At 34.7% G+C, this 26,353-nt stretch overlaps 2 protein-coding genes across 2 annotated transcripts; one reads left to right on the top strand and one right to left on the bottom strand.

Annotated features, from left to right (window-relative positions):
* The first annotated feature begins 1,164 nt into the window (after window positions 1-1,164).
* LOC117704427 (olfactory receptor 4C6-like) lies at window positions 1,165-8,683 on the top strand. The gene is made up of 2 exons (XM_034496552.2): window positions 1,165-1,335; window positions 7,628-8,683. The coding sequence occupies exon 2, from the start codon at window positions 7,667-7,669 to the stop codon at window positions 8,573-8,575; it is 909 nt and encodes a 302-aa protein (XP_034352443.1). The 5' UTR covers window positions 1,165-1,335; window positions 7,628-7,666; the 3' UTR covers window positions 8,576-8,683.
* A 9,963-nt stretch (window positions 8,684-18,646) lies between these two features.
* On the bottom strand, window positions 18,647-25,514 carry LOC117704065 (olfactory receptor 4C11-like). The gene is made up of 3 exons (XM_076928280.1): window positions 25,106-25,514; window positions 22,312-22,437; window positions 18,647-19,702 (listed from the first exon to the last, which is right to left on the bottom strand). The coding sequence occupies exon 3, from the start codon at window positions 19,653-19,655 to the stop codon at window positions 18,771-18,773; it is 885 nt and encodes a 294-aa protein (XP_076784395.1). The 5' UTR covers window positions 19,656-19,702; window positions 22,312-22,437; window positions 25,106-25,514; the 3' UTR covers window positions 18,647-18,770.
* Window positions 25,515-26,353: the final 839 nt, after the last annotated feature.

Below are 26,353 nucleotides of genomic sequence, written 5' to 3'. Positions count from 1 at the left end.
CTGCCTAGACAGAGTAATCAGCCCTTAATAATTCTGCAGCACTATGGTCTGTCAGATGATCCTGGGCCAGAAGGCAGAAGAACAGATGCTCCAATGTTTTGAAGTAGAGAAAGTGTCCAGGTGTCCAGAGGTCTCTATAAATTGGCTAAGTTTTAGAAACTATGATTTGTGCTTCCCACAATTATAGTTAACTCAGTCATTCTGGATTTCTGATGGGGTTGAAAACATATAGCTATTGACCTTAAGAGAAAAGATTTGAGTGGATGGTCGTCAGCTGACATTCATCCTAAAGCCAGGTTCAGAATTAAATGTTTTAGTTAGAAAAGATGACAGAGGAGCTGATTAGTCAACAAAATGATGGACTGAGTATTAGGACTATCCTGTACCTCACTGGTACAAATTGGCATAATTATGCTCTAATTGTATTTTGAGAGAAAAGTTTCATTTTAACAGGAAGGGTGATGTGTAGGAGGAGATAAGGTAGGAGGAGTACTGAGAGGAAGAAAAGGAGTAAGAAGAGGAGAAGAAGAAGGAGAGGAGAAGCTAGGTGATGAAAGAGAGAAAGAGGGGGGAGATAGGGAGGCAGATGTTCAAGTATCTCCACCAGTCAAAGATAGTTGTTATATCTAGGTTTGTCAGTGGGTTACACCTCTGATTGAACAATTCCTAATTTATAAAGCCTATGATTTACATTATTTAAAAAAAATGTATAAATGGAAAAAAGAAAAGGGGGCATGGGATAGGGGTTTCCTAAGGGGGTGGGGGGGAATGGGGATAGGGGATGCCATCTGAAGTGTAAATAAAATATCTAATAAAAAAAAGAAAATAAATAATAATGTATATTCATGTTAAAGTGAATTATGTGTTGCATAGTAAAAAATATTGTAGTTTCTCTCAATTATAATATAAATATAAATATTTATTTATTTATGTTTATTATATTTATATTTATATTTATTATATTATATTTATGTTTATTATATATATTTATAAATATTTATTTCTTCAATGGCCAGAAATGGCATATTTTACCAAGTGAAGTATTATCTTGTTCTGGTCCCAAGAAAATTCTTACCCTGGAGAATATTCTATTATTATAGTTGGTTAGTGCAAATGTATTAAATATGAATCTTCATTAGTATAGGACAAGTCTCAAAGGATTAATCCGGGATAAGGCAAGTCTGCCTCAAGTCTGCCTCCTGTGCTCTCACAGTCTCCAATAGCATGCAGTAAGAAGAGAAATCTGTCATATTTCTCCAAATAAGCAGAATGAAAATTCTGTTTTATCCACAAACACAATCATCTGGAAATGGAAAATGAATATGCAATGAATTAGTAAGTTCCTCCTTGACTTTCTTTGCTGTTTATTCGTGAGGCAGCATGTCACTTGGTGACTTAGAAATGTTCTTTCTCTATTAGATTGTTAAATTGCCTCCTTTAGTTCTTTATATTAGCACAATAAAAGTTCTATGTCTACATGTAATGATATTTGAATAATTTAATGACCTACTTCATTGATAAATTGATTTCTGTGTTGCTGGAAAAAATAAACTAGGATAATTCACTAGTTCTTAGCTTCTCTGAGGAAGTTTGCTTTATGTGATTGGAATGTGGATGGTCACACATTGCCTTGTAGCATATCTGAGAAATTTAGCCTGTTCCCCATTTCTAAAGAGCTGAAAAAACAACCATCTCATTATGTGGATTAATATTTCATGTTTAGATTCCATCCTTGTATAGAATTGGAGCATATAAACTAGTTTTAAAAGATGATAAATGACCTCCCCTTGACTTGTTCTGAAGTATTGAAAAGTTTTCTGGAAATGACAGGACCACATATTCATGAACTCATGGCAGTTTTTATTGCCAGCACAAGATCAACAAAGCATCCTAAAATGGAGTATGAAAGGACTTCATGTGAGAGCCCCTACCCTTAACTGAGAAGCTATGGGCACCAAACGGCTTCCAGGGAACGGACAGTCTGTTTTTGTTAACTGTGTAGTTTCTGGTAGGTCAAACAAGCTCCAGTATAGCCATAACTATATTGGCAGTACAAACTGGCTCAACAGTTTATAAAATCAAGTAAAAGAGGAAATGAAGTTGAGAGGTGTAGAGGTGTAGAGAGATATACTACTATCAAAATATATCATTCCTTCACTCTCAATTCTTGTTTGCTTACTATGTGGTAGTGTTTGTTTTCTGAGTATGACATTCAGCTATTACTTATGCTCTTCATTGAATTGGATCGAGTACTTTTAGTCTATGTTTGAACTTTTTGAACATTTAAAAAATAAGTAAGCAAGTCTCTAATGTATAACTATCAATAAAAAATGCTATCCATAAAGAGATGTTTACAAGTGATGCTTGTTTTATTTGGTTTGCTTTGCTGTTGCTCCAATTTCATTATAAGCATTATTTTACAGTAATAGTTTTTTATTTTGTCTTTCATACTACTTATCTTCATGCACTTTTTTTCTGCTTTCCCCTCTTGATTTATGTATATCTTTCTCATGTATAATTATATTTCATTTCTCATATCTCTTTTATTTAATTAGTTTGGTTTTTTTTACAATTCAGTCATTATCACCTATCCATTCATCTCGCTGACATTAATAAAATTTTTTAGTTAATTAGTTTCTTTATTTTAAGTCAGGGCTTCAGTTTATAGGCAGGCAGGCTGAGATCAAGCTTGCCAACCTCTTGCCTTGCTCACCTGAATGCTATGATTTCAGACATGAGTTAAAATGGCATTTCTTTTGTGATATTTGTCTCTGATCCCTGAAAAGAAAATGAAATATATTTATTTCCCTGACAGTTCTAATACTAGACAACATTATGTATGGATGACTATTTTATTTAGAAAATATATATTCCTAAGATTTTTGGATGTACTAAAACACACCTAAATGTAATTGTTTCAATATGCAAGAATAGCTACTGTGATCTATAGTGACAATGGTCACAGAGAGTAAGTAATGTCACTAATTAGCATAATCTCATGATGACAGTCATGCTACCACTGGCTGAAAGACACTAAATTTTCTCTAGGGTTTGTTTTTATAATTGTAACCTCATTGTTTTTTTCTGTCAATTTTTTTTTAATTAGTTGTGCTTCCCCTTCTTCCTAGCACTTTGCTTTTAGAGAACATAAACATAAGCAAATACTTGTATTAATGGTGTGTTTTAAGATTTTAGTGATTAATTTAAGTATGTTGTTGAAAGATCATAGTGCATTGTAGACAGTCTATATACTCAAATTAAATCCTGAAGGAAAAATAATCACACTTGTGCATTTGTACACAAACACATACAAACACATGCACAATGTGCACAAACAGCAGTCAAATAAATGTGAGAGAGAGAGAGAGAGGGAGAGAGAGAGAGAGAGAGAGAGAGAGAGAGAGAGAGAGAGAGAGAGGAGAAGAGAAGAGAAGAGAAGAGAAGAGAAGAGAAGAGAAGAGAAGAGAAGAGAAGAGAAGAGAAGAGAGAGAGAAACTTGTTGGAATTCCAATCCAAGCTACAGCACTCATGTGCTATGCTGAAGATGGTAGAGATAATTGCTTCTTTTTTTATTGGATATTTTCTTTACATTCAGATGTTATCCCCTTACCTCATTTCCACTAACTCCCTATCCCATTCCCCCTCCTCCTGCTTCTATGGGGATGTGCACCCACCTACCCCACCCACTCCCACCTCCCCACCCTCAAATCTCCCCCCCCCCACTGAGCATCCAGCCTTCATGGGACCAAGGATCTCCTTTCCCACCTATGCCCAAAAAGGACATCCTCCCCTAGATATATAGCTGGAGTCAATGGTCTCTCCCTATGTGCTCCCGAGCTGGTGGTTTAGACCCTGGGAGCTCTGGTTTGTTGCTATTGTTGCTCTCCTCATGGGGCCACAGACCCTTTCAGCTCCTTCAGTCTTCTCTCTAGCTCCTCCATTGGGAACCTCATGATCAGTCAATGGTTAGCTGTGAGCATCTGCCTCTGAATATGGCAGACTCTGGTATACCTCTAAGGAGACAGCTATATCAGGCTCCTGTCAGCATATACTTCCTGGCATCCACACCAGCATCTACCTTTGGTGACTACATATGGGATGGATACCCAGGTGGAACAGTCTCCAGATGGCCCCCCTTCAGTTTCTGTCCCATGCTTTGTCTCCCTGTTTGCTCCCATGAGTATTTTGTTACTCCTTCTAAGAGGGACCAAAGCACCCACTCATTAGTCTTCCTTCTTCATGAGCTTCATGTGGTTTGTGAGTTGAATCTTGGGTATTTCAAGCTTCTGGGCTAATATCCAATTATCACTGAGTGCATACCATGTGTGTGTGTGTGTGTTTTTTGTTTTTTTTTTTTTTTATTTTGTGATTGGGTTACCTCACTCAGGATGATATTTTCTAGTTCCATCCATTTGCCTAAGAATTTCTCAAATTCATTGTTTTTAATAGCTGAGTAATATTCCATTGTGTAAATATACCACATTTTCTGTATCCATTCCTCTGTTGAAGGACATCTTGGTTCTTTTCAGCTTCTGGCTATTATAAATAAGGCTTCTATGAACATAGTGGAGCATATACCCTTGTTATATGCTGGAGCATCTTCTGGGTATATGCCCAGGAGTTTTATAGCTGGGTCCTCAGGTAATGCTATGTCCAATTTTCTGAGGAACTGCCAGACTGATTTCCAGAGTGGTTGCACCATCTTGCAATCCCACCAAAAATGCAAGAGTGTTCCTTTTTCTCCACATCCTCGTCAGCATCTGGTATCACCTGAGTTTTTTATCTTAGCCATTCTGACTGGTGTGAGGTGGTATCTCAGGTTTGTTTTGATTTGCTTTTCCCTCATGTCTAATGATGCTGAACATTTTTTTTTTTCGGTACTTCTCAGCCATTCGAGTTTCCTCAGTTGAAAATTCTTTGTTTAGCTCTGTACCCCATTTTTTAATAGGGTTATTTGGTTTTCTGGAGTCTAATTTCTTGTGTTCTTTATATATATTGCTTATTAGCCTTCTATCGGATGTGGGATAGGTAAAGATCTTTTTCCAATCTATTGGTTGCCGTTTTGTCCTATTGACAGTGTCCTTTGCCTTACAGAAACTGTAATTTGATGAGGTCCCATTTGTCAATTCTTGATCTTAGAGCATAAACTACTAGTGTTCTGTTCATGAACTTTTCCTCTGTGCCCAAGTATACAAAGTTCTTCACAAAGTTAGAAAGAAATTCACAAATTCATTTGGAATAACAAACAAGCCAGGATAGCGAAAACTATTCTCAACAATAAAAGAACTTCTGGAGAAACCATCATCCCTGACCTCAAGCTGTACTAGAGCAATAGTGATAAAAACTGCATGGTATTGGTACAGAGACAGGCAGGAAGATCAATTGAATATAATTGAAGACCCAGAAATGAACCCACACACCTATGGTCACTTGATCTTTGACTAAAAAGCTAAAATTGTCCAGTGGAAAAAGGACAGCATTTTCTGCAAATGGTGCTGGTTCAACTGGAGGTCAGCATGTAGAAGAATGCAAATTGACCCATTCTTATTTTCTTGTACAAAGCTCAAGTCCAAGTGGATAAAGGACCTTCACATAAAACCACATACACTGAAACTAATAGAAAGCAGGTGGGGAAGTAATAATTTCTTAGGAAAAAATTTTTGTGTGGTTTTGATAGTTTATTAATTAGCCAACCTAGAGAAAATATTTTTTGTAGTCTTTTAATAATTGAGATATTCTCCAAAAACAATACAATTGTGTCACCCTCATAGTCCAATAAGTAAAAGTGATAAAATTTTAAAAATAAGAAAAAAGATTTAAAGAAATATAAAACACAGCCAGAGATATTTCATAATTAATGATAGGAATGATCTTAGGAGACTGAATCAATACTTATAAGTAAAATGCTCATATAGGTTGTGAAAATTATTTTTCAAAAATACCTTTGTCAGATTCATAAATGAATTCATACATATGAACTACTGTTCATTCATGTAAACATGGATGAAGAACTTTTGGCTGAAGCAAAATTATTTTAAAAAATCAGAAAATTAAAATGACAAAAGTTTATATATTGGCAAGGAATGATGCCTATCCTGAGAAGCTTTTTATGAAATCACATATTATAGACACATTTGCATATGTATTGTGGTATAATTGTTATCATTAAATTATTAAAATGCTGCTTCTACATTTAAAATTAAATGTATATCTTAAAGAATAAACCAGTGCTAGTGATTCATGCAGCTAAGGTGGTTTGCAGAAGTCACATTAAATCCTGATGCTCATCACTCCAGGACTGTGCTCTCTGAACTCTGCCTTTCTTCCTTCCTCTGGCCCTTGTTCCTGCTGCTCCCCTGTGGGAAGTCACCAAGCCTTTCTTTCTCCTCATTATCATATTTCTTTGAGCCTTTCAGTTTCAAGTGATGTACTTTGTCACTATTTTTCTTTCATTCCTTCAGTTCATTTATTTCCATTTACACTATTTTTACTATATGAGTCCCTTACAGATATAAAGTAAGTCTAAAAACCTTGTGGACCAAACTACTCCTTGCTTGAATAAATATTTTCAGAGTAGACTGACAAATAAATGATTATTTGTTTTCTAAGGAGGGGCAGGAGAAGTGTAGGATGGGTAGCTGGTTAAAGGCCTTCTCCACGGTTCTTCATGGCACAAGCCCAAAGACACGAGAAAGTCCATGGGTTTTTACAGGCTTTAATGTCATGGAGGATGGTTGATGGATCTGGATGCACCCCTGTAAAACCCAAGGCAGCCATGAGTTAAATAGGGAGAGAGAAAGGGGAGGGGCTGGGGAAGAATGCTTAATTAGCTCCACCCTCTGGCCTTCAGGCACCTCATTAGTATGTAAATCTCTCTAGGGCCTGAGGCCTGTTCCTTGTGACTGATGGCCATAGACCTCTCTGTGGGAGCAGCTGTAGAGGGTTGAAGCTAAAGCAAAAGAACCAGAGCCTGGAGCAGAGCCAAACTCCTGCAGTCCAATAAGTATACAAGGTTCCAAACTCATGCTCAGACCAAGCACCCAGCTACTTTTCACAGCCCACTACCTACAGAAAAGGAGTAATAGAAGAAGAGATAACTACAATTAGAACATATAGTATTAAATATACTTTCCAATAAAAATAAAATAAGTCAATAAGTCAATTTACTGAATTTTCTTACATATAAAATCATAACATGCTGAAATATGCTGGGTTCATTATATATCAAAACAGTGAGCCTCAGTCCCTTTGTTTTTCAAAAGAACACTAACTACTCATAAAGATCAAGACTAGTTATACACAAATAACTACCATAAGCACAAAGGAGAGAGAAGAAGCTTTTTAACCTGAAATAATGTTATGTTTGAAACAAATTCATGTGTAGGTTAACCAATAACAAACTATGCAGCCAAGAATGCCCTTGAAATTCTGGTCTTTCTGGGTCCAACTTGGAAGTGCTAAGATTATAGCCATGTGTCACCATAAAGGATTGTTTGAATAGATTTCAATGAAAAAACTATTCTATCATATATAGCAGAATGTCCAGCAATACGGAAATTCAGTATGAGAACTAGTGAATTAAAAGATCAATATTGATTAATTTTAAGTCACACTTTTTTTTTTTTAGGTTCTACAGCGCTGAGATGGAACTCTAAGCACAAGATAAATGGAAAATCAAAACAATGTGACAGAGTTCATACTTTTGGGTCTTACAGAGAACCAGAACCTTCGGAAACTGTTTTCTGCTGTGTTTCTAATCATGTATGTTGTAATGGTGTTAGGAAATATGCTCATTATGGTGACCATGATCACAAGCCAGAGTTTAAGATCACCTATGTACTTTTTCCTCACTTTTTTGTCCCTAGTGGATACCGCATATTCTTCTGTCATTGCCCCAAAGCTGATTTTAGACTCCCTTTCTGAAAATACTATTATCTCCTTTGAAGGATGCATGGCCCAGCTCTTTGCAGAACATTTCTTTGGAGGTGTGGGAATCATTTTGCTTATTGTGATGGCCTATGATCGCTATGTGGCCATCTGTAAACCTCTTTACTACATGAACATCATGAGTCCTCGGATGTGTTCTATACTGTTGGCAGGAACTTGGATAGGGGGATTAGCACATGCAACTATTCAGCTTATTTTCATGTATCAAATACCTTTTTGTGGTCCTAATATTATAGATCACTTTTTATATGATATGTTTCAGTTACTTACATTGGCCTGCATGGATACCCACACACTGGGTCTCATTGTCATCTTCAACAGTGGGGTGATGTGTATGGCTATCTTCATTATTCTAATTGCCTCTTACATAACTATCCTGTGTTCTCTGAAATCTTATAACTCTGAAGGGAGACGCAAAGCCCTCTCCACCTGTGGTTCCCACTTCACAGTGGTTGTATTGTTCTTTGTGCCATGTATTTTCTTGTATGTGAGGCCTGTGTCTACCTACCCCATAGACAAGGCCATGGCTGTGTCAGATTCAATTGTCACACCCATGCTGAATCCTTTGATCTACACATTAAGGAATAAAGAGGTGAAAAATGCTATGAAGAAACTTTGGAGGAGATAAAAGACCTTTCTGTCCAAGTAACATTTTTGCTAAACATCATGTATATCATAAGAAAAATCCAGTTTCAGAAATGAACAATAAATAAAATTGCCCTTCTTTTCCTGAAAACCAGGGTGGTGTTTTATGTTTATAACAATATGAAATTTTCTGCTATAATTTAGACTATTTGAAATATAAGATATATGAATTTTCCTGCACTGTACATTCACTTTGCTTCCCCCAAACTGAACAACCCCCTTTTGCTTTAGAATTCTGTTGATCCACCTTTCTTCTGCTTTTGTTTCTAAAGAACATTTTGTGTTACCCAACACCCCTAATGGTAGACATCAATCAAATTGCATTTTTCTGCTGCCCTTAAAGCTATGCTAACTTTTGATTCCTTGCATATGTGCCTCTGTAACATATATGCCTATGTTAATATAACTTAATACATGAGAAAATGTGTGGGTAATATAAAAAGTAATGTAGAACCATTCAGAGGAAAAAAGTAACATATAGGTGCGTGGTTGAGGGATGAAGTGTGAGAGTATTACAGGACTGAAGATGGTTAAAGTACAGGACACATTTGTGTGAAACAATGCTTGTTAATACATCAATGTTTCCAATCAATATTCAAATAAAACATTAACTGAGTGTTGTTTTCCACTAAACTGATCTGGATCAGCACTATATGATTCTTTCATTTCTGCCATAAATTTTCTTTATACAATGAGGATGGAACACTAACTCTTATATCATGGACAAGTGTTCTACCACTGAGCTGTAGCCTCTGCTACTGACATTATTTTTAATCTGAATGTCTCTATTAATTTAGTATAATGATCAAGAATATATTATCACTACTATCTAAATAATCAAGTAATTTTTAATTAAAAATAACCCAAACATAAGATTGATTAGTAAGTTTGCAGGAGTAGTGTTCTATCATGATTTCTAGTGGATGTAGTTAATGTGAGGGGATTTCTGATGATTTCTACTCAGAGATGAAATTTCAGATATATTCTTTTTTGTGATTTCTTCAGAAAAAATAATTAGATAAAATAATCAGTAGTATCATATCCATGAAAACCAATAATTGACAAAAGTGTAACAATGCAAACAACCATATTACTATTAGTGGACTAAAATACTATATGAAGAAACAAGTGAGTGAATTGCCACAGAGTTTTCATGAAAATATAAGACCCAGTAGGTAAAGGAAAATGTTCCCCACATTCAGTGTAAGAAGTAGAGTTATATAGGCAGCAACACAGTTGCCTTTTTGTCTGTTGGAAGAAAAGGGTCATTATCATCTTGTCAAAGTGACCCAACGTTGAAACGTATTTTATGACATTGATCGAGTTCACTTATTTTCTGTAATGTATTTGAGCAGAAATTATGGTTGAGTTCTAATATACCTTTTATTTGAAATTTCCTTCTCAACTGCAGAGCAACATTTATAAAACTTTTAAAAATATTTCATGATAATATACCTATACATCTTTATACTTATTGTTTTATTTCACAATAATAAACAAAAATTCTACTAGTAATGTGATTGTTTTGATCTTTTTAAAAAAAAACCTCAAAATTATTTTAATTTTTAGTCACAAAATGTAAATATTGGGAAGCATTTTAAAGTGAATCCTTAACTTAATATTTGTTTAATAGGTAGGGACTAATAATTTGATAACGCTTACCCATCAAAGAGTGTGACATTAGCTAATTTTTATAGTTCATATATTTTCTGTTTCATTTTATAAATTTGACCCACTTGTCAGTTTGCTTGTTAATTAAGCAAACACAACTAAAATTTCATTGAATTCTGGATATGGTTTCTCATTCATCTATTCTTAGCAATCAGGAAGCCAAGGCATGCAGAATTCTCTGGGTTTGTTGCCAGGTTGCTTTATAAAATGAGTCTGAGGACATCCAAAGTTTCAAAATATAACAAAAATATTAATTTTTAATTAGAGTGATGTTCTCATTATGTTTTCAAAAATAACACTTAGCATGATTGGTCTACATAACTAATGTGTGTCTCTCTGATCAGTGGAAATAAATCAACACTTAGCCATTGACACAGTTCATATATATATATATATATATATATATATATATATATATATTGCTACAAGCAATAAATTCAAAAGATTAATTACATAAAAATGAAATAGAAAAATATCTTCAAGTCTACCTATTTTCATGATGATGAAAGTATATTACAAATATTTGAATATAAATCAATAGTTCAAACAAGGTGTCCCTGTCTTTTTGTTTTTTTGTTTTTTTGTTTTTAGATATTTTATTTACACTTCAGATGGCATCCCCATTCGAGTTTCCTCAGTTGAGAATTCTTTGTTTAGCTCTGTACCCCATTTTTAATGGGGTTATTTTGTTGTTTGGCGTCTAATTTCTTGAGTTCTTTGTAAATATTCAATATTAGCCCCCTATAGGATGTAGGATTGGTAATGATCTTTTCCCAATCTGTTGGTTGCCATTTTGTCTTGTTGACAGTATCCTTTGCCTTACAGAAGCTTTGAAATTTGATGAGGTCCCATTTGTTGATTCTTGATCTTAGAGCATAAGCCATTGGTGTTCTGTTCAGGAACTTTTCCCCTGTGCCTAGGTATTTGAGGGTCTTCCCTAACTTCTCTTCTAATAGTTCCAGTGTATCTGACTTTATGTGAAGGTCCATTATCCACTTGGAGTTGAGCTTTGTGCAAGGGGATAAGAATGGATTAATTTACATTCTTCTACATGTTGACCTCCAGTTGAGCCAGCACCACTTGTTGAAAATGCTGTCCTTTTTCTACTGGATGGATTTAGCTCCCTTGTCAAAGATCAAGTGACCGTAGGTGTGCAGGTTCATTTCTGGGTCTTCAATTCTATTCCATTGATCATCCTGTCTGTCTCTGTACCAATACCATGCAGTTTTTATCACTACTGCTCTGTAGTACAGTTTGAGGTCCGGAATGGTGATTCCCCCAGAGGTTCTTTTATTGTTGAGAATAGTTCTCACTATGCTAGGTTTTTTGTTATTCCAAATGAATTTGTAAATTGCTCTTTCTATCTCTATGAAGAATTGATTTGGAATTTTGATGGGTATTGCATTGAATCTGTAGATTGCTTTTGGCAGGATAGCCATTTTTACTAAGTTAATCCTGCCAATCCAGGAGCATGGGAGATCTTTCCATCTTCTGAGATCTTCTTCAATTTCTTTCTTAAGAGACTTGAAGTTCTTGTCATACAGATCTTTCACTTGCTTTGTTAGATTCACTCCAAGATAATTTATTTTATTTGTGGCTATTGTGAAGGGTGTCATTTCCCTAATTTCTTTCTCTGCCTGTTTATCCTTTGAATAGAGGAAGGCTACTGATTTGTTTGAGTTGATTTTATATCCAGCCACATTGCTAAAGTTGTTTATCAGGTTTAGGAGTTCTTTGGTGGAAGTTTTAGGTTCACTTAAGTATACTATCATATCATCTGCAAATAGTGAAATTTTGACTTCTTCCTTTCCTATCTGTATCCCTTTGACTTCCTTTTGTTGTCTAATTGCTCTAGCTAATACTTCCAGTACTATATTGAATAGGTAAGGTGAGAGTGGGCAGCCTTGCCTAGTCCCTGATCTTAGTGGGATTGTTTTAAGTTTCTCTCCATTTAGTTTGATGTTGGCTACTGGCTTGTTGTATATTGCTTTTACTATGTTTAGATATGGGCCTTGAATTCCTGATCTTTCCAAGACTTTTAACATGAAGGGATGTTGAATTTTGTCAAATGATTTCTCAGCGTCTAGTGAGATGACCATGTGGTTTTTCTCTTTGAGTTTATTTATGGATAACATTGATGGATTTCCGAATATTGAACCATCCCTGCATTCCTGGGATAAAGCCTACTTGATCTTGATGGATAATTGTTTTGATGTGTTGTTGGATTCGGTTTGCGAGAATTTTATTGAGTATTTTTGCATCAATACTCATAAGAGAGATTGGTCTGTTGTTCTCTTTCTTTGTTGGGTCTTTCTGTGGTTTAGGTATGAGTGTAATGGTAGCTTCATAGAATGAATTGGGCAGTGTTCCTTCTGTTTCTATTTGATGGAATAGCTTGAAGAGGATTGGTATTAGGTTTTCCTTGAAGGTCTGAAAGAATTCTGCACTGAAACCATCTGGCCCCGGACATTTTTTGGTGGGAAGATTTTTAATGACTGTGTCTATTTCTTTAGGCATTATGGGACTGTTTAGGTGGTTTATCTGCTCCTCGTTTAACTTTGATACCTGGTATCTGTCTAGAAAATTGTCCATTTCCTCCAGATTTTCCAATTTTGTTGAGTATAGGCCTTTGTAGTAGGATCTGATAATTTTTTTAATTTCCTCTCTTTCTGTTGTTATGTCTCCCTTTTCAGTTCTGATTTTATTAATTTGAATGCTGCCTCTGTGCCCTTTGGTTAGTCTGGCTAAGGGTTTGTCTATCTTGTTGATTTTCTCAAAGAACCAGCTCCTGGTTTTGTTGATATTTTGTATAGTTCTTTTTGTTTCAACTTGGTTGATTTCAGCCCTGAGTTTGATTATTTCCTGCAGTCTACTCCTCTTGGGTATACTAGCTTCTTTTTGTTCTAATGCTTTCATGTTTGCTGTCAAGTTGTTAATGTGTGCTCTTTCCACTTTCTTTTTGTGAGCACTTAGAGCTATGATTTTTCCTCTTAGTACTGCTTTCAATGAGTCCCACATGTTTTGATATGATGTGTCCTCATTTTCATTTAAATCTAAAAAGTCTTTAATTTCTTTCTTAATTTCTTCCTTGACCAAGTTATCATTGAGTAGAGCATTGTTCAGTTGCCAAGTATATGTGGGCTTTCTGTTGTTTTTGTCTATGTCAAAGACAAGTCTTAATCCATGGTGGTCTGATAAGGTACTAGGGATTATTTCAATCTTTTTGTATCTATTGAGGCCTGTTTTGTGACCAATTATATGGTCTATTTTCGAGAAGGTACCATGAGGTGCTGAGAAGAAGGTATATTCTTTTGTTTTAGGATGAAATGTTCTATAGATGTCAGTTAGGTCCAATTGGTTCATAACTTCTGTTAGCTTCATTGTGTCTCAATTTAGTTTCTGTTTCCATGATCTGTCCAGAGCTGAGAGTGCGGTGTTGAAATCTCCCACTATTATTGTGTAGGTTGCAATGTATGCTTTAAGATTTAGTAAAGTGTCTTTTATGTATGTGGGTGCCCTTACATTTGGGGCATAGATGTTGAGAATTGCGAGTTCCTCTTGGTACATTTTTCCTTTGATGAATATGAAGTGTCCTTCTTTATCTTTTTTGATTACTTCTGGTTGAAAACTGATTTTATTTGATATTAGAATCGCTACTCCAGCTTGTTTCTTGGGACCATTTGCTTGGAAGATTGTTTTCCAACCTTTTACTCTGAGGTAGTGTCTGTCCTTTCCACAGAGGTGCGTTTCCTGAATGCAGCAAAATGTTGGGTCCTGTTTACGTATCCAGTCTGATAGTCTATGTCTTTTTACTGGAGAATTGAGTCCATTGATATTAAGAGATATTAAGGAAAAATGAGTGTTGTTTCCTGTTATTTTTGTTATTGGCAGTGGATATATGTTTGTGTAGCTACCTTCTTTTACGGTTCTTTTAAGATTACTTTCCTGCTTTTTCTAGGTTGTAGTTTCCCTCCTTGTGATGGAGTTTTCCACCAATTATCCTTTGAAGTGCTGGGTTTGTGTTGAGATACTGTGTAAATTTGGATTTGTCATGGAATATTTTGGTTTCTCCATCAATAATGATTGACAGTTTTGCTTGGTATAGTAGTCTGGGCTGACATTTATGTTCTTTTAGGGTCTGTATGATATCAGTCCAGGATCTTCTGGCTTTTATGGTGTCTGGTGAGAAGTCTGGTGTAATTCTTATAGGTCTGCCTTTATATGTTACTTTGCCTTTTTCCCATACTGCTTTTAGTATTTTTTCTTTGTTTTGTACATTTGATGTTTTGACTATTATGTGGTGTGAAGTATTTCTTTTCTGGTCTAAACTATTTGGAGTTCTGTAGGCTTCTTGTATATTTATGGACAGCTCTTTCTTTAGGTCAGGGAAGTTTTCCTCTATAATTTTGTTGAGGATATTTACTGGTCCTTTAAGTTGGGAGTCTTCCCCCTCATCTATTCCTATTATCCTTAGGTTTGGCCTTCTCATTGTGTCTTGGAGTTCTTGTATATTTTGGGTTAGTAGCTTTTTGTATTTTGCATTTTCTTTGACAGTTGTGTCAATGTTTTCTATGGTATCTTCTGCACATGAGATTCTCTCTTCCATCTCCTGTATTCTGTTGGTAATACTTGTGTCTATGACTCCTGATGGTTTTTTTAAGTTTTCTATCTCCAGGGTATTCTCCCTTTGTGATTTCTTTATTGTTTCTACTTCCATTTTTAGATCCTGCATGGTTTTGTTTAATTCCTTCTCCTGTTTGGTTGCATTTTCTTGCAATTCCTTAAGGGATTTTTGTGTTTCCTCTTTAAGGGTTTCTATCTGTTCTTTGAGAGTGTTATTTATGTCTTTCTTAAAGTCCTCTATCATCATCATGAGAAGTGATTTTAATTCTGAATCCTGCTTTTCTGGTGTGATGGGGTGTTCAGGGCTTGCTATGATGGGGGAACTGGGTTTTGATGATGCCATGTAACTTTGGTTTCTGTTGCTTACGTTCTTGTGCCTGCCTTTTGCCATCTGGTTAAATCTAGTGCTACCTGTACTTCTGTCTCTGATTGTAGCCTGCCTTTCCAGTTGTCTCGCTTGTGTTTGGTCTTCTAGGGGTCCAGATGTCTCTGTGATTTTTTCCAGCTGCACTGATTACGGTGGTATCTCTAGGATGCCTCAGGATATGGTGCCTCCAAGGTAGCAGTCCAGCTAGTTGTCTGACACTCTGAGTTCAGTTGTTCCTCTTTGGCTCTGGGTTGAGTGGACCTTCCTGTATGTCTCAGGCAGAATCTGGGGTCCACACAACTGCAGACCTGGCAGAGGTCTGGTCTAGGCCTCAGACCCGGGAGATGGGCAGAAGGGGGGGTGCTAGCCGGCAGGGACGGGGGGGGGGGGCGTATTTGCTGGATTCTGAGCACTCAGGGTACCCAGCTATGAGCTCAGGGTAGTATGTGGGTTTTCCTACCTCAAGCTGGTTGTGGGATCTGTGGAGCCCCCAGAATGTGTCTGGCAGTGGTAACCAGGGTGCACTTACCAGCAGGCCTCCGATCAGAAGAGGGGCGCGTGGAGGAAGGGGAGTGCTAGCGCTGGCTATGGGTTCTATGGATCCCCCAGAATGTCTGGCGGAATCCGGGGTGTACTCACAAGCTTGCCGGGCAGAGGTCCGGTCCAGGCCAGGCCTCATGCCGGAAGAGGGGCGCGCGGTGGAAGGGGAGTGCTAGGGCTGGCTATGGGTTCTATAGATCCCCCAGAATGTGTCTGGCAGAATCCGGGGTGCACCCACCGTGTCCCTGTCTTCTACATACATCTCTCTCACTTTTCTTCTTAGAAATTGTCTTTCTCATTTTCAGATTTTAGACCTTAGCTGAAGATTGAGAGTTATTTTTTAATACCTTGAAAATGTGAAACTTTGGACACTTAATTTACAATATTTAAATATATTGTATCACATAATAATTATTAAAATTATTGTGCAAAGTATTATGTTTTAACACATTTGTAATGTTATGCATGCAAACATGCATAATATGTATGTTTTAACTATGTGTGATGACTATAACATGGAAATGGGCATATTCATCACCTCAAACAGTTATAACTTTCTTGTATTGATATTACTCTTAACTTTTTCTACCAGCTAATTTGAAATAACTAGTTAGTTTGTATATTTCATTGATATAGAACTATGCTGTAGGAAAAAAGCAATGGAAGGCAGATAGTAACTCGGTTTTCATTAGTTCATATTATTAGTATCATTCATATGATTATGGAAAATATTATGAAAAGATTAAGTTGAAGACAGATGATTTATTTGTCTCCCAGCTTGAGGATATTGTCCTTATATAATATGAGAGTCATGATGACAATAACCTATGGTAACGAAAGACATTGCATCCATATTTAGTAAGCAAAGACAGAAAAAACAAAATCCTCCTCATTTTACTCAGTGCAGAAGACCCCAGGCCATGGAGTTGCAATGTCTACACATAAGGTGTGTCTTCCCACCTAATCAACATAAGATGGATTATCTCACACTTGTATGCCCAGATGAATATCTTCTAGGACATTCCAAATTCTTTTTGTGACAATAAACATTGCAGCTGGCATTGGTACATTGAACATTCTAGTTTCAAATGAAGGCCTTATTTAATAGTTGAGAATTTGGAATCCATGCTAACTAAGGTTGAGAAGACTCTTCATTACACCATGTGAGATTGCATTTAAAGGTTGCTAAACAGGTATTTATTACATGAAGTCTGAAGGAATATCAAAAGACTAGAAATAAATGTTTATCAGTTTCTGACCTACTCACTTAAGAAGTGTTTATGTTTAAAAATCTTCATGAGTATTGAAAACAAAACTCAAAGTTATAAAATAATGAAAATTATGAATATTCATCTGGAAAGGGTATAGACAAAACTTGACATTTGTGAATAGGAGCCTAGAAAGTCTGATAAATATCTGTTGGGGATATCAATGCTTACTCTCCTATAACTTCTTCATAATGAAATTGTTAGAAAAAAATTACATGGTCATAAGCCAGTGCCAGAATATGGAAACTTTACATATCTACACAGTACAGTATCCTTTTCATCATCCTTTTCTTATTTGTTCTCAGAATGACACCCAAAGCCTTCTGAATAGTAACTAAGCTGCATCCCACTGAATTATACACCAGCAAGTTATTATCATTTGAAGTGGTACTTGTGTATTTTAATGTACTTTTAATGTACTTGTGCATTTTAACATCCTGTGGTAATAAAATAGGATAGCTATATTTTATTGTGATATAAAGAAGCCAGAATAAATGTGAATTATAATTATACTGATTATCTCATATCAAAAATGAAAATACATCAGTTAAAACACTAATATAGCTAAAGGTCTAAAGGGGATAAACTCTAGCTCTGATTTTCATTACTGAAAATATAAATTTCTAATTTTTATGTACTATTTATAGCTAACAAACAAATCCTCTTGTATCATTTCTGGTACTCATAGGGTGCTAATAAATTAACCTACTCTAGACTAAAATATTCATATCCAGAGATTTCATTTATTTCTCTAGGTATTTACATAGTTCAAACAATAAGGGTGATGATGTTCTTTCACTCCACCTAGAGAGAATCAAGATTCCTGTGTTTCCCCCATGCCTTCTATCCCTGTGCTTATCTTTCCTACCCTATTATACAGTGGTCTTCTTTCTTGATCTGAAAATTCAAACTGCTTAAATTTCACCTCCTCTGACTCTACTTTTGCAATGGAAATGTGTAAGATCTCCAGGTTACATCCAAGCAAAAGATTCCTTTTGTCACCACTCACATGGGGGTCACTATCTTTTCACTGATGTCTAGGTTTCGCAAGTATTTGAAGTTTTGTTGTACCATCTCCATGGTAGATTTCTATTACTGAAATCTACCATGGAGACAAGAAGGTATTGATTTCTAGAATCATGCTTTCTTATTCTTAGTTTGTCAAGATAACAATTCTGCTTTGTATAGATTTTTTATAGATTATCTATATGAATAATTTTAAAATAGACTAGGATAATGTCTTTAAAAGTAATATACCTACATGACTTCACATCAATACTACTATTTATTAATTAGTTATTTACTTATCCATATATGTGTGTTTATGTGTGTATATGTGTATGTGTGTGTGTACAATATTAGTTAATAAGCTTCTTGCAAGTATTTACTTTTGTAACATAACTATATTTATGTATATGTATACATGGCATGTATGAGGAGGCTAGAGAACAACATATGGGTGTTTATTCTCTCTTTTAATAATATGAGATTCTGGGACTGTTGTCAAGTTCAAGCTTGGTCAAAAGCACACCTAATCAGTTCCAGATTATTATTTATACAAACATATACAAGACAGATATCTTGATTATATATTTTCAGAAATACTTTTTTTTTATTCATGTATCAATATTAGCTTCTTAGTAGCTATAATTAGAATCCTCATATATTCTTTATCAACTACAGTCATACTTTACCACCCCATAACTTTTTCATGGCATTTTTACCTCTGCATTCCTCAGAGTATAGACAAGGGGATTGAGCAAAGGTGTTCCAATTGTATAAAACACAGACACCATCTTGTCTATTGGAAAAGTGGTTGGTGGGCGTGTGTATATAAATATACAGGGACCAAAAAATATGACCACCACGATGAAATGAGAAGTGCATGTAGACAAGGCCTTTCTTCTTCCTTCTGCACTGTGGTTTCTCAGAGAGTATAAGATGACAATATAGGAGATAAGCAGTACTATGAAACTTACCATGCATATGGCACCACTATTAGACACAACTAACAAATTTATCACATAGGTATCCATGCAGGCAAGCTTCAACAAGGGCTGCAAATCACAGAAATAGTGATCAATCACATTTGGGCCACAAAATGGTAATCTTAAGGCCAAGAAAATCTGTGCGGAAGAGTGAATACAAGATCCTACCCAGGCAAGAATCACTAATATGCCACAGATATGTTGGCTCATTATAGTTGTGTATCTTAGAGGCTTACAGATTGCTGCATAGTGGTCAAAGGCCATGAGGATAAGCACAAAGATCTCCATGCATCCAAAGAAGTGAACTGCAAAGACCTGAGTCATACATTCATTGTAGGTAATAATTTTTTTCTGGGAGAGGGAGTCCACAATCAATCTAGGTGCTGTAGTTGTAGAGAAGCAAGCATCAGCAAAAGACAAATAGAAGAGGAAAAAGTACATGGGACTCCCAAGTGTCTGACTCATCTTAATTGTCACCATGATGATAAAGTTTCCCAGCAATGTCATAAGGTAAAAAATCAAGAAGACTCCAAATATTGCCTTCTGTTTTTCTAGATCCTGAGTCAACCCAAAGAGAATGAATTCAGTCATGCTATTGTTATACATGATGTGAATGGCTGCAGTAAGTAGGAAGTGGCTAACAAATGTTTAACCTGCAAAGAAAGAAATAACATATTGAAATAAATGTCCAGATACTGAAATTCTTTGATTCTCTCCCATGCTGTTAATCTTATTTGCCTTTGTCATGAAATCCCCGAAGAATCTTTTTAAATTTCAACATAGATACCTAGGTGTCAATGCGATTTCCATTACTGAATTGGATCAAATTTTTTAAACTTGAGGAATAAAATATATTAATGTTGTTAGGTACTTTGATCCCTGTTGATATTCCAAAGTATAGTTTGTTCTTGCTTTGAAAATGTGATTTAGTTATTACAAAACTTAAGAGAAAACATTATGTGTCTGCTGGGTATGTTGCGAAAGTATAAGCCCAAACACTATTTTTACCCATTCTGAGAGCTTTGACAAAAATGAATATTTTATCTATAAATAGATTCACATGTACATGTAGACCCATTGCTCATTCTTACCCTGTGTTCTGTAGTAATAAAAGTACTATTTAATGCAATGATCCACTAAGATTAGTGATTCCATTCTAACAATTATCTCGACTGAATTCACTCATCTTTCTGTCTATTGTTCCTGTCTCCTTTAGCTCCTGGGTAAATTATTCTCAAAAAAATGTATTTGATCATATTTTAATAGTACCATTCATATTCTGTATACCATTTTACTGTTTCCATGTTAAAAAAAACCTAAAGATTTGGACCATAGTTTAAGGTTGTTAAATCAATGAAAAGTACATTATAGTATAACATTAAAAATGTAATTTTATTACATTTAGGTTTATTTCATTAGAAAATTAAGCTTTCCTACCTGTAAATTTGAACTTTTATTAGATATTTTGTTTTTTAAACTTGAAAAGTGTTCTTTGCAATAATATATGTTCATATATAGATAGATAGATATACTAAATTATCCTTTTTTAAAATTATTTAAAAAATACATTTGTTGAAATGTTATGTTTTATATTTTTTTAATTGTATATTCCAATGTTTGTAACTTATATGAGTGAAAAAAATCCTCAATTTAACCTCATTGTCTCTCTTTGACTAGCATTTCTATAAAATTATTCTTATGTTTATAATTCATTTATGTGTGTTTTTCTCTCATTCATTCTCTGTGTGTATGTGCACATAAGTGTGTGCATGTGTGTTTGTATGTGTGTGTTTGTGTGTGTGGTCTGTGGGTATGTGTACAGGTACAGTCATGAATCCGACTCTTTTCACCATGTGGCCCCAAGGGATGGATTTGAGGTTTTAGGCATGATAGCCTCTCTTTGCCTGATAATCCATTTCAATGGCCATGCTTCTATGCTTTACAATCATAAGTATTAATTTAAAATTAATAGTATGATAATATATTGTTTGAGACATAACACTTCTTATAATATTGTAATATTGTCATATTTAATTTTTAAATAATAATTTTATAATATATAACAATTTCTGATACACAGATAAATTTACCTAATACTAAATGAATCACTGTTATTGATAATAATAGCTGTTTTCAATAATTTATAATGTAGTTTACTATTAACTTGTTTTTGAGAAATTTGTAGTTGTTATGAAATCAATAAAACATAATGAATATCAGTGAAAAATTAAATGTAACTAACTTTGAATTCATACTTCTCCTGTGCACAAAGAAGCACATTGAGATTCTTATATAAGCTTCCAGAGAGATTTGTTCATATTTGTATCTGTGAATCTGTGTATCTTTATTTTATAGAAAAGTATGGCCATAACTGTAGGACTCAACTTTTCAGAGAAGCCAAGGCTTATGACAAATTTAACTTATAATATTATTTTGCTTGAATTAACCGATACTGGTAAAATATATTTCACTAAACTCATGTGACTTTTATAGAAACTACTTATATTTTAATTTTTTCATAAAAATGTTACACTTCTCCTAATCGTTTAAAGGCATTTTTTTTAATCTTAAAATTTGCTTGGATAAATTTAAATATAGTAAAATAAGGGATTTTTAAGCTAAGAAAGCTAAGAATGATGTTTGCTTTTGTTGTATTTCGTGTTTTAACATCTTTACATGTCATACAGTCCAGTTTGCTAATTTCTCTAATTTAGTCCTTTACAATCTGTTTTAAAATATAATGCTCATTCTTTACTCTTCCATGGTTATCTATGGCTTCAAAGGATGAATCAAAAGAGTTGGAGGAGGTAAAAGTAATCAAAACACACTGTATGATTTACTTATACCATTTCAAGAAAAATGGTATAAGTAAATCACATAGTTACCTATTTATGGTACTGCTTTTAATATTTGGAGAATAGAAATCGTCTTCAGATAGAATAAAAACAATTTCTCCCTGATATAATGCTCAGAGAAGGACTTATAGTTACTTAAAGAGATGAATTAAAACATCAAACGACAGAGGTCAGTTTCCAGTCAGATTCTTAGTGAGAGAGTTAGAGAAGTGTGCCACCTTGATGAGCTGACTCAAAAAAAAAAAAAAAAAAAAAAAAAATCTGCCCATTGAAGTTAAAAAATTTCAGCACCACAATATCCACATGTAATCTAAATGTTTAATTCAACAATCTCTTTAATTATGTATAAAGATTAGTTGACTCACTATAAACAAAATATGTAGACATGTACCTGTCTACTCCCTTACCACTGCCGTAGTGACTCTCTTCACTGACTCTTCAATCACAATCCCCTCCTTTCATAAAACTTGTATTTCAAGTGGGTTACTTGCTCAATTTTTCCATTGTTTTAAATCCAAATTTTCTTTACGTGGCTGAAATAAAATCATCCTTAGTGAATTAATATCTTTTCTGCAGTGGCCATGAAAGATAAATGACTTTTAAGGCTTTTATTAACTATAGAAACACAAAGATTAAAAAATTACATAGTATCTTGAAAACAGATCTTATAATGAAAGTAAAATTGAAACATATTTAGTCTAATAGTGTAGATTTGGGGGATATGAAAGTTAGAGAAAAATTATCATTTGTGACAAAAGAAATGAAATCACATTTAATGGGAATGAGAAGGAGAATCATTTCCAATCAAACAAATAAATATAATTCCCTCTAGGTAGCAGACTCAAAAACAGAATGCTTTAGAAGTGTAAGTAGTTTCTTGGAAGAAATTCATGAAAGCAAGGTGAAAAATTTTGGGTCTCTTTTCATTATTACATTATAAAATTGGAGGACAGACTATGAAGGTTGATTTACCAAGAAGTGGTAAGATTCTCCCCAGGAAAAGGTACTGCCTTCAAATCTGAGGACCTGAGTTTGATCCCAAACTACAAGATAGGAAACAGCTGATTCCTCTAAGAAGCCCTGTGACTTTCACAGATTTACCCCAGTGCGTGCGCACGCACACACACACACACACACACACACACACACACACATAGGGAGAGAGAGAGAGAGAGAGAGAGAGAGAGAGAGAGAGAGAGAGAACAGAGAGACACACAGACAGAGAGACAGAGACAAAGACATACAAAAATAGACAGAGAAAGAGCAACAGATAGAGAGAAAGAAATGTAATAAAAATTGGAGCAAAGATTCACACATGCCCTGAATTTAAAAAAAAAAAAAAAAAAAAAAAAAAAAAAAAAAAAACTCTAGTTATTCAGTGGAATTTTATAAATCTTGTGTGAGTGGGCCTAAAGAGTTTAGCTGTAATAAAGAGCTGATATCATTTAATAAGCCATCTTCCTCCTGTTACAGATATCTGTTGTCCTGTTCTTATGCATAAGAAAAGTGAGTTCAACATTGCCCTGCAAAACTGCAAGGGTCAGATGACTTGGATCATAGAGCTTAGCTTCTGGTTCTGAGTCATCTCTGGCTGCTGTGTGATCAAGCACATTTTTGTCATATGTGCAGACTGGAACAATATAAACTTGCCTTATTAGGTGTGGTGTGGCAAAACTAGATTAAAAAACAATGTTGAAACAAAAATGAGAGAAGGGTTACTAAGGATAACATAAGTCAACAAATACACACATACAGAAGTTATAAAGTCTGTATCATTGATGCTGAAAGTTACAATTTGCAGACTGGAAGTATTCATCCTTAGCCACTTTCTAGAGGAACAGCACAATGGAATGTCTTCCCTCTGCTTTATAGTGGATGTTTGCATTGTTTAGGCTATAGATTTTGACACAATATTTTACACTTATTACTTGTTAGAGTCTCATGAAATGTAGTGAAAGAAAAACCATAAGTCATATTGGGATATAGGCATGCAAGAATACACATCCACAGATTTATTTATACCTATTTTTCTGTCTCTGTCTCTATCTATATTTATATCATCTTTATCCATCTCTCAATATATCATCTTTATATTTATTTCTTTACATATATATATATATGTGTGTGTGTGTGTGTATATATATATATATATAATTTATTAATATTTACCTATATATGTATGGTCAAATTTGTTAATTCATGAAGAAAATAAATTTGACAGACTGTTTCTCTAAATGTTCACATTTTAAAACCTCTACCCCTGCCCCCATTTTTTTCTGTGACTGAGAGCCCAGTGCAAATATCATTTCCTCAGAAGAGCTTGTCCAGATCAGTCAAGTGCCCCTGTTACAAATACATTTCCCCTGTAAGCCTTTTGTGTATTCATTGAGTCTTGTCATTTCTAGCTAATCTCCTCTAATTTTTATTTGAACATTGTTAATTTATTCAGTCTTGTCACACCCAGTGAGGCAAGTTTGTGTTGTTCTAGTCTATGCACATTATAAAAACTTGCTGTGTTTATCAAACAACCTCCAGACAAGACCCAAGACCAGAAGCCAAGCTTTTATGCTTCATATATTCTAATTCTTATATCTGTATAGCAATTACGTCTATTATATTTATGAGAAGCATCATAGTCACAAGAAACACAATGTCACTTTCAGTAAGAATAAAAAGAGAAAGATCAGAAGATAAGCCTGAGCAAGTTTCAGGAAACTTAACAAAGTTCTATAGATAGTTTTAGGATTTAAGCAAACCTTCGTTTTTGTTCTTTTTGATTGTTTGTTTGTTTGTTTTGCTTTGTTGGGGATTTTTGTTTTTGTTTTGTTTTTGTTTTGTTTTTGCTATTTACTCATCGCAGTAACACTTACATCATATCCACAGGGTGAATGTAAGCAAAACATATGACAAACCACAAAACTGGTTTCATCAGCATCAGAATGTCTCAGCAGCTTCAAGGCAAAATGACTGCATATCCACAGGACCCACACCTATTCCCACACATTGCAAGTAAGTCTGCAGGTACACCAAGACACAGTCCAGTCTCTCACAGACTAGTAAAAGATAAAGAAACACAAACTATTACCAACTTCTCACCAATGTAGAAAGAAGTGTCTCTGTTATATTAGGTTTCACAAGATTGAAAATGAAGATGAGGAGATCGTGAATAGGGAAAAAGTTTAATTCAGTTTTAAAACTTACCCTTTCTTTTGGAGAAAAAGATTGTTTCCAATATATCACTCATAATTTATTCTTTCTGATCTGATTTACTGTACTGATGAATCACATACCAGAGAATCTACAGCATGGAAATTTGAAAACTGAGTCTTTACAGCCTAAATTGTATTTTTGATTCATCCACTCTGGCTTTCTGTTGTAGAAACTTTGGAAAGAGGAGACAATCCAGACAGTCTTGTTAGACTCTACCATGGAGATTCAAATATTAGCTGAAAAGATTCTCCTCTTCCTCTTCCTCTTCCTCTTCCTCCTCCTCCTCTTCCTCCTCCTTCTCTCTCTCTCCTCTTTCTCTCACTGCCCTCTCTTGCTGTTAAACAATAACCCCATTAATATCTACTTTATTAAAAATATTTCAAAATTCATCCCTGAAAAATTCCCTAGGAGTATATGAAAACTAGATACATTTCTCACTACAAATATTTATAGGTATATACAAATGTGCACATATTGCCCAGTCTCCAGAGGAACAAAGACCAGGCCCCTTTTCACTCACCCCTGGAGCATTTGTTACATGAGCAATTTAGCAGAAGTAGTACACTATCATAGTAACTAAACAACCAATTAATCCCAGGAATTGTTGTCACAGGCATATTCTTTTCTCCTGCTCTAGCTTTTTATTATAAAGGACATTTGGCACATTGATTACCAAATATTCACTCTAATTTTGCATTCAAAGTCACATTGGGATTTAGACCATAGAAAGAATGCAATAAATAAGCTTTTTCAATGGCAGGCAACATCTGAGCTCAGTTTAAGGTTTGACTATATATGATGGAATACAGTTTTTGCTCTACCATTTGAATCTGGAGCTGTAGAAAAATTTCCTAATTAGTTTCTAATTGTAAAATTAGAAAATTGTTTTACCATTATAGTCAGAGATACAACTAAAGTAGAATACTTACAGATATGTGGAAAGTCTTTGATCCAGTTCCTGGGACCACACCCTTACATAACCATACACAAATCACACACATAGATATTAAAGAATACTAATTTACTATAAATAATTAAGTATATTTTATGTTAATATCAATGCTATTTATGAGATACATTTTAATATGTTAAGCAATTAATATTGCAAATTTTAAAAGAGTTTGAAAATGGAATAAAAAAAAGTAGACTGAAAACGAGAATGAAAATTTAAAGGAATACTTTTTTAATGTCACTCTAGTTATTTCAAGTATAACTTATGATAAAATGAAATACTTTATA

Source organism: Arvicanthis niloticus, chromosome 2 (genome assembly GCF_011762505.2).
Source record: "Arvicanthis niloticus isolate mArvNil1 chromosome 2, mArvNil1.pat.X, whole genome shotgun sequence".
Classification (NCBI taxonomy): Eukaryota; Metazoa; Chordata; class Mammalia; order Rodentia; family Muridae; genus Arvicanthis; species Arvicanthis niloticus.
The sequence above is the reverse complement of the archived record's forward strand: the minus strand, read 5'-3'. Positions and strand labels throughout refer to the sequence as shown.